This window comes from Eretmochelys imbricata, chromosome 13 (genome assembly GCF_965152235.1).
Source record: "Eretmochelys imbricata isolate rEreImb1 chromosome 13, rEreImb1.hap1, whole genome shotgun sequence".
In the NCBI taxonomy this organism is placed as follows: Eukaryota; Metazoa; Chordata; order Testudines; family Cheloniidae; genus Eretmochelys; species Eretmochelys imbricata.
Genome location: NC_135584.1, coordinates 14144678 through 14153940, shown reverse-complemented (window position 1 = coordinate 14153940; position 9263 = coordinate 14144678). Strand labels below are relative to the sequence as shown.

The 9263-nt window shown below is 41.9% G+C and overlaps 1 protein-coding gene across 1 annotated transcript; it reads right to left on the bottom strand.

Annotated features, from left to right (window-relative positions):
• Positions 1-1186: 1186 nt before the first annotated feature.
• Positions 1187-8771, bottom strand: CYP24A1 (cytochrome P450 family 24 subfamily A member 1). Its single transcript, XM_077832462.1, has 11 exons — positions 8496-8771; positions 8105-8295; positions 7302-7395; positions 6722-6818; positions 6020-6111; positions 5114-5225; positions 3416-3561; positions 2698-2864; positions 2412-2490; positions 1419-1613; positions 1187-1297 (listed from the first exon to the last, which is right to left on the bottom strand). The coding sequence occupies exons 1-11, from the start codon at positions 8769-8771 to the stop codon at positions 1187-1189; spliced, it is 1560 nt and encodes a 519-aa protein (XP_077688588.1).
• Positions 8772-9263: the final 492 nt, after the last annotated feature.

Below are 9263 nucleotides of genomic sequence, written 5' to 3'. Positions count from 1 at the left end.
TAACTGACACATTGTCATACAGTGTAAGGACTACATGAGCTTTTATTGATTCTGTATTTCTGTCCTTCTCATCAGTGCATTGCTGAAGGCATGTCCATGGAGATTTCCCCAGTGGTTAGTGCCTATTGGCTTTGGCATTCCAGATTCACATGTGCTGTCACCAGAAAAGGCAGCAATAGCATGGTCCTTAGTCCACAGAAGACAATCTGGATAAACAGAGAGTCCATTCATATAATGAACAGTTCTGTACAATCTAACTATATGTTAAGCACATCGTAGAATATGGTTAATATCCCTACTTAATTCACATAGGGTGAATTTTGCTCTTGTTCAGTAGACAGCCTATAGTAAACAGCCTATATGCCACTTAAGTTCCATTTAAACCCTATTTTGAGCGCTTGGTTCTGGCTCAGATCTAAATCCACAAGAAACCAAATTTTCCAATTTACATTTGGCTTTAGTACAAGCTAAATCAGGACTGTGTACAGCTGATTTTATAGTATCTTGGCTATTTGGAGCTGAAGTCTCACATAAACTAATGATACTTTGGCACCATCAAAATCAAAGCGTAGCCTTATTTGACCTTGAATCTGAAACTCTAATTTGAATCCAGCCTCCTGGACTGGCCCACCTTTTTTAATAATTCAAGTGCTATGCAAGTGAAGATCAAGCAGTTCTATTGATTGTCTTGGTGTGTTTTGCCTTTATTGTCAGGATCAACTGTTTTCCATTGGTGAAACTAGATGGACCAACACTCTGATTTAGTACATTGGAAAAATCTAATGTTATTTTCAGGATAATGCCTTCTTGAAATGCAGAAGAAAAACATCTATTGGATTCCAGCTAATGAATGTTTACTTGGGGGGGGGAAAACGGGTGGGTTTTCGTTATCAGTCTGGAGGACAGAAGCAGACTGTTGTGGCCCATTGTACTTAATACAGTCAAAGGCTGGAAAGCTATATCAATCTATTATGCAATTCCTAGCTTCTTTTGTAGCTTACAAGAGTTATGTAAAGGCAATGAAGCATAATGACCTCTAAGAAATATGATTCTTCATTCAATGATGTTAGATTGTACAGGTCAAAATCTGCTCTGTTATGCCTGAACAGCCGCACTGAATTTAGTAGTGCATACAACTACATAGAGCAGAGTCTACTGTGTCCCAAAGGCACTTATCCACTTTACCTCATCGTCTTCTAAATGCAATGGGAAGTTCTCGGCTGGGGATTAGTATTCCTGAATGCAGAGTTTCTACTGCCTTATTGTCAGTTGCAACAATCTGATATTTGCGAACAAGCTACAAAGACAAAAACATGAGTTACAGAATGCCAAGCATGATTTTGGCTCACTAGCCTAATTTTTTAATCATACAATCAGACCAGTTACTTGTTTAAAGAATGTTGTGATGTAATATTTACCCAGCAAAGGGCTAAATGAAGTTGTAGTTCAGCTAAGCGACGCCCAACGCACATCCTCCTCCCAATGCCAAAAGGAATATGAGCAAAAGGATTTATTATATTCTTCTCAAGCCAACGCTCCGGTTTAAATGTAGTCCAGTCTCTAAAGTACTCTTCATTGGATCCCAAGGCATGACTGTTTAACATCAACACTGTCTGGAAACAAAAGTAGTAGGAAAAAGTTCCGTTAAGAACAGGTTTGGAATAACTGAGTGAGTCATTTTGTATTAATGGAAAAAGCTGTTTAAAAAAAGTGAAGCAAAAGTTATTTTCTCAAAAAAGTAATGTACTGTAGGACTTTTCTGGGTGGATGAAACAATCTTCAAAGAGCAGACAGACACTGCCACCCAGCAGATATGAAATAACAGAAAATATGAAGAATGTCTTGGAATCAACATTAAAATTCTTTGGAAATATGACCTAACTTTAGTTCCAGTGTAAGCAGGTGCAACTCCACTGAAGCCAGTGAAGTTGCATCAGGACAGATTTTAAGAGAGGAGATTAGATGGAGAATTATTGTACTTCTTCCATGCTAGCTTTTTAGCCTATTGAGAACTACCAAATTGAAGATGAAAAATAAGGAATAGCAGAATGTGGGGAGGGGCAGACTGAGAAGAATGAAAAATGAATGTCTGAGATTATCCCCTTTATAATTTCAGGCATTAATTTCATTAATCTAATTTTATCCTACATTTCAGTGGTTTTCAATTTCTGGGAAATCTTAATATTTTATCATTAAGTCAGCATTCTGTTCCTTCATCTTTTTAGGTATTAGCTCATGACTATGCTCTCTGAATGCTTCATAAAAGCTTATCACCACCTTCAGCAATGGGAACTTGTCTGTAACCAGCAAATGACAAAGAGTCGTTTGCAGACTGGAGTGGTTACCCTGTATCGATAATTATATTGTAAAATACTTATTTTATGCTACCTACATTAAAAAATTCTACTCACCCCTTCAGGTAACACATAGTCCCCAAGCATTGTTTCTTTGTCAAGAGTGCGAGTGGTAAATGGCACAGATGGTGTTATCCTACAGTAAAATACATAAATTGAATTAATCTACCATGATTTTGTCTCCTCATAAGTATGGGCAATATTTTACTCTGAACACCTAAGTGGTCATTTTGAAGTTATTATACCCACTAGAATACCTTTCCCCATTATGGCATATTAGATGGCCATTGTGATCAAACAGAGCCCATTTTGCTTTACTCAGAAGTTATCTAAAGAGTTCTACCTCATAGATTCTTTCAGACATGCTTTTAGGTAAGGCATTTTCTTCAGGACCTCAGCATTTGGACTCTCATTAGCAGACACTGCACTCTGTATTTCCTGGAAAAGCTTCTGTTGAACGTGTGGATTGCGTGAAATGTTATACAGAGCCCACAGTAGACTATTGGCAGTCTGAAACATGACCAGAAGAGAACACTGATGACTAAGACACCAGAACATCAAGCAACATGACTATCCATATTATATGCATAGTATGGCCAACATTCTGCCTTACACTGGAAAACTCTTCAGTCTTGCCTAAGCCTAAGATAATGTAATCCTTCTGCCCATTGTTCTCTAAAAGAGAACAAGAACTGGGGAAAGAAGAATGTAAAAAATATCACCATGTCGTTCTTTTAGGTAAAATTGCGCATACATACTTGCAACTCAGTTTAAGTGACTATGCAGCATTAGTTCACTGTTAGATATTTGATATCTTGCCCTTACTGGCAGAAAGGTTTGATTGACCTGGAAAATTAGGTAACTGCTATGATACTAACTTCAGTGATTGTGAAGATGCCCATATTAAAAATGATACTAACAACAAACATTCACAGCTCCATGTGTGTAATCTTGATGTGCACTGAATGTACAGAATGGCCCTCAGTCCGGAATGTGATAGCTATCAACAATGCCAGCATTACAACAAAACAAAAAACTTGCTGAAAACAAACCAGTTTTACCGTTTCAACTCCTGCAATCTGGAACTCTGTGATAGCAGCATACAGTTCCTTCTTGGAGAGTTGACTCCCAAAGTAAATGTCGCACAGGAAATCTTCACTGGGATTGTCAGAATATTTCTCCAGTCTGCTGTCAATTGAACACTTGGCTGGGGATAGAAGGGGAGGGAGTGATCAGAAAGTTACTAAAAATTCATCAAAACTTAAAGGAAAAACATATTTACACCAGTGATCATGAGAGAGGAGACAATGTTTATTGAACCACTACCACCACCAAACTAATATTGCCCTTTTTGTGTGAGTATCCCTTCCTGCATTGAAACAACCACACCCCCTCCATTATAAAATCAGGGATGGCCAGAAGAAACTACTGAATATTAGAAGGCATTCTGCCTTGTAGACATATGAAAGAAATCAATGACCTTGATGTAAGCTACACATTCAGCTATGGATACATGGGTTGTAGCTAACTTAAGGATAAAGTTCATTGGCTTTGGTTTTCAAAGTGGACAATGGGATTTGGAAGTCGACGAGAGTTGGGCATTTTAGCATAAAAATATCCTAGGTGTTTTTTTTGTTTTGTTTTGTTTTGTTTTTTACTGGAAACTTTGCAATGTGTTTATCCTGTGATGGTAAATACCAGATTCCAAACTGATAAAGTCATTTTTCTTTGAACATAGTGTGCCAGTTTTTGCCATCCTTATTCACAGTGAGTAGAACTTTTGTTCCATGAGTAGCCTCATTGGGACTAGTTATGAGAAAGACATTATTCAACACAAGCCAGGGTATCAGAAGTTGCCCCTTATGAATGAAACAAGTTTTTATAGTTTGTTTCTTTAAAACACACAGATTAAAAAGCAATGAAATGAGCATGCACCAAACTGGACATGGTGAAGGGGTGTATATTTTCCTCTATCATACAACAGATATGAACCTTAAATATGAATCACTGTATAATTGTGGGAATAAATATTCCGGTCAGTGTTACAATAATCTGAGCTACAAAACCTTGCTTAATTTTTAACTTGAATATTCACAGGCTGCTGAAAGGGGGAAAACCCCATCTTAATATTTGAGGATACAATAACTTTTGTTAATTTCAAAGGCCCATAGAACCAAAACCAACAGGAAGAGCTGTTCAAAAGAACCATACAGTGCTCTGTCACTTTGGGGGGGTCTCAGAACCTGCATTTATAAGGTTATTGAATTTCAGCTCCATCATAATTCTTTAACTCTTAGCATACATCTCTCTGTAGCATGCTAACTCCTTGTCTCTCAAGAACAGTATTAAGAACATAGTACACTCTCCTGCCTACCTCTCTCAAATGTACTGAGTTTTATACAATATCCTGCTTTCAGTCTATTTACCTTTCTTTAGAGACTAAAGTGGGACCACTAATTATACTGTTGGGCCTTTCCCAAACTGATGGGTTTTCCCTATGCATCATGTATTTACAGACAAAGCAAACTGTTAGTCATAACTAAGTCAGAGTCAAGTAAACTTGGTGGGAGTGTGTAAATAATGCTCCCACATTCTGAGTAGAAGAGGTTTGGAGTAAGAAGCAAAAGTGTCTTCTGTTGCACTTTGTGAGACGGTCAGCAATCAGTAGCTTTGCGATGCAGTAACAATGATAAGTGGGTGAATTCCTAGTAGGAATTCCCAGCATTCATAAACATGTGGGATTTGTATTTAAAAATTACCTGTTTTGAAGATATTGTCCCATGCGTTGGTATGAGCTTGCCAGACTTTTGTGTTCAGACTTTTATGAAGTTCAACTGGGGTCACCATCATCATCCCAAAAGTACCCATCATCTGTAATGAAGAAGAAAAAAAAACACACCTTTGTTCTCTCTGAGTTATCACCAACCAATTATGCTTTGTGAAAAAAAGTGGATTAACAAAAAGAAAAAAAATTCTTACTGTAACTCAAAATTGTGGTTCTGATGGGGTGTCTATCTTGGACAGAAAGGATTCACATTTGAACTAGGACCACAGCAAGTGTGCTGCAAAAAGTGAGTAAGCATGCACCTGTTATGCACAAAATCCCCTATATCTGCACATGCAAATGAGCAATTTTAACAATCTCACATAGGCAGGACTCCCCAACTAAGGTAATGATGTTGCATCATATGTGCCTATTCTATAGAGAAAAGATTTAATCAGTAGCCCAAACATGTTTCTAGGGTTGGTTTATTATTTTATACCTTTTTTTGGTACAGTTTAGTCGAAAGGCAAATTTGGCAGTTAGATATCCAGTTATCTGCTTTGGACATGCAAATATGTGGCTTTGCCAGTGCAAAGTTGTAAGCGTATAGGCAGGGTTTGAAAAAATGTGCCTGGAATTTGTGTTTGTTTTCTTATATGCCCTGGAAATTAGGTAGTGAAGCAACAAAATAAAACTCACTAATTCACTGCATTGATTTAAAAAAAAACAACGGTACTCTGTTTCAGGAACTGTGTTTGTAGATAGAGCAGATGATGAGCAACGTGCTTAAGGACTAAGGTACAGCTCCTCAAAGCCATTTAAACACCTGATGCCCATTGATTTCAACAAGAGTTAGGTGCCTCATTGCCCTTGAGGATCTGGGCCTAAGCCTTCTCCATACCGTTTTTACAGCCTTGATGAAGTTCAGGCCTTCTTCTCCCACATCCTGCTGCAGGAGTCCAAACCTCTTCCCATACAATACCAAGCAGATACCTGTCATTTAATATATATATATATAGTTACCCAAGAGCATCTAGACTAGTATCCACCACTTACTCAATTACTCTTCTGAAAAATATTCTTAGTTCTAAGATACATTCTTAGGCACAAACAAAAGCCTAGGTACTTCAGGGTAGTTCAAGATTCCCTCTGTACGGGCTGGTTCAGACTCAGTGTGGCTCCATATTGCAGCAGGGAAATCTAGTCATGACACCTATGGGAACTGGAGCTCTTTCCAGTGAAGGCTTGCCCTTTAAGTGGCATCCCTTACTGTGCATGTCACAATCACCTTATTTGCCAAATGAGCTATTGGGATTCCTTAATGCACATCTAAGGGGATTTTGAATGTCCTATTAAAGATGCATATATATTTTTTTCCATCAGAGCTTTACTATGAAAAATCTAATTTTTTGCCATTGTTAGCAATCATCATAAAATCAGAAGTTAGAGATGGAGGAGACCTTTTAGACATATCTAATCCAACCCTGTGGGACTAGCACAGGATTGTTGCTTATAGTATAGTCGCTAACATTTGGTCCAAATTTAAATGTCCTAACAGGTGTTAATATGAATGTAATTTTCAATTATAAAGAAGAAAACTTACTTTCAAAGGACCATTTGTTGAATTCTGAATATATGTTTTCAATTTCACCATTGTGGTTACAAAGATCATCTATTCTATGCATGAAATCCACCAGAACCTAAATGATGGGAAAAAAAGATTTGGAGACAAGTTGAGTTTCTCGATCCTAAGCAGAGTGTTTGAACTGCTTATCTAGTACTCTTCAAGTTCAACAGAGAGAATCTCAAAGCAGTGGATAAATATTTTTAAAAGATTATTCTATAGAGGGGAGTTACAATTGTAAACTCTGGTGGATTTGTATCAGAATAGATGACCAAAGCACAGAGTAGTTAAAGCAACACGTTTAAGGGAAGACTACTGCAAAGTGCCACAGCAATTCTCGATGCTTCTTATGGTATCAAGATGTTGACCAGGGTCTTAGCCATCAGCTTCTCAGTTTGTCCTGCTTTGGGATCAGACACTTGCATAGTCTTTGTGTACAGTTTTATCCTGAGTGATATTAAAAAGTGTACTACCTAATGTTGTTGTAAGAGTTAGTTGCATACAAAATGATTAAACTGAAGAGGAAAAGACAGTTCACACATCCTTCAGCATGAAGTACCTCATTGACTGTGGAATCCAGTTTCACGATTTCTGTGGGCTTCATTAACTTCTTCTGAAAGGCACTTCTGACTCTCTGCCAGTCCTTTCCTTCTCTAGATTAAATAACAGCAAAAAAGAGCAAAGTTAAAAACAAAGCAAAGCTGTCCAACAAAACATGCTGCAGGCTTAATCAAACGATTGCAAATTGGAAGCATATTTGCTAACAGCATTAAGGTATCAATACTCCATCCCATTAAAAAGTAGGGAAAAAAGAATAAGAAACAGATAAAATGTGTACTAAGTACAATTATCTCTGGTTAATGATCATGTCATCACTTCAGAGGAAATAGCTTCCAGTGGGTAAGGATGCAAAGAGAAGCTAAAGCATAGCTAGTCTGAATGGAAACTAAATATTACACGTTTAATGATAGTGGGAGGTTTATAGCATCACTGCAGTGTAAGCAGGCTGGAAATCGCCTTTTGCCGAGATAGGGACGTGCCTTGAGCAAGGCAGAGGCATTGCAAACAAGATCGATGTTCCAGCCTCTGAAATGGGGCTTTGACACATTGCTGGCACCTTGCTCTATTTGCACAGCATGCCTGGCAGCGTTATCAGCTGTGCGGCTTTGTATCCTTGATTTCACCGGGTTCCGCACGGTCTCTGTCTTCATCTTTGCAGTGAAGCAGGGAGGTTACGGGCTCAAACAGTGCAGCAAGTTATTTCTCACATCCCGCTCACGGATTTCACTGGGCTGTGGCTCAGGTGATCTTCCCTGCCCCACGCCCCCGCTCCGAGATGCTCCGAGCCCCAGCTCCACTTACAGGATCAGCAGCCCGTAGCCCTCGTCTCTGTAGTCCCGGTAGGCTTTCCAGGGCTTGATCTCCAGCCTCTGGGGCTGAGCGCTCTCTTTCCGGTACAGAGCTTCTAACAAGCAGGGGGCTCCGATGTGAACGGAGTCAAAGGCGCCCAGCTTCATGCGGAAAATCTTCCCAAATTTCCGGTGGTAATCAGCCTAGGGCGAGGAGACAGCAGCCGGAGAGTCCCAGGTGAGGGCAGGGAACAGCCCATCCCCTCCCCTCTCCCATATGCTTGGCCCCAGGCGAAGGACATCTGGAGAAAGGCAGACCCCAGGCGCGCGGGTTAGCCACCACTGCCCAGCCCAGGAACCCTCTCCTCGCCTCCCCTCCAGCCCCAGCTGATGGTTATGCTTACCAGCGTCTCGTGCTGCTTTTTGAGCCCCCCTTTCCAGAGGACGTCCGGCAGGCTGCCCAGCAGGGGCCAGTTGGTGGGGCCGGGCAGGGCGGAGAGGGGGTGCCCCCTGCAGTGAGGAGCCTGCACGCTCGGCGCCACCTCCTCCGCCTTAGGGTGGAAGGCGCAGGCGGAGGACGTGGGCAGCCTGGGTTGCTGAGGATGCTGCTGCTGCGTGCTGGCATCTCCCAGCGTCAGGAAGGACCTGAGCAGCGGGGCTCTCTTCAAGGGGGAGCTCATGACTAGGGGTGTGGGTGCAAAGGGGCTGGTCGGAGGAAACTCGCCGGGAGAGGCACGTGGCCTTGCGGGGCTGCAAGTGGCCGAGGGGCGTTGGCGCTCAGGTGGCCGAGGGGCGCTGGCTGCAGGTGGCAGGGGGTCCCTGGCTCTCAGGAGGCAGAGGGGTGCTGGCTGCAGGTGGCAGAGGGTCCCTGACTCTCAGGAGGCAGAGGGTCCCTGGCTCTCAGGAGGCACAGGGGTGCTGGCTCTCAGGAGGCAGAGGGGCGCTGGCTCTCAGGTGGCAGTGGGGTGCTGGCTGCAGGTGGCAGAGGGGCGCTGGCTCTCAGGTGGCAGTGGGGTGCTGGCTGCAGGTGGCAGAGGGTCCCTGGCTCTCAGGAGGCAGTGGGGTGCTGGCTGCAGGTGGCAGAGGGCGCTGGCTCTCAGGTGGCAGTGGGGTGCTGGCTGCAGGTGGCAGAGGGGCGCTGGCTCTCAGGTGGCAGAGGGTCCCTGACTCTC

Bases quoted from the DNA above. Each gene is read 5' to 3' on its own strand.
- CYP24A1 (XM_077832462.1), bottom strand. From the start codon at position 8,771: ATGAGCTCCCCCTTGAAGAGAGCCCCGCTGCTCAGGTCCTTCCTGACG. The intron at 8,296-8,495 runs GTAAGCATAACC...TCCTCGCCCTAG, and splicing joins AAAAGCAGCACGAGACGCTG to GCTGATTACCACCGGAAATT. The intron at 2,491-2,697 runs GTAGAACTCTTT...ATTTTACTGTAG, and splicing joins TGTCTGAAAGAATCTATGAG to GATAACACCATCTGTGCCAT.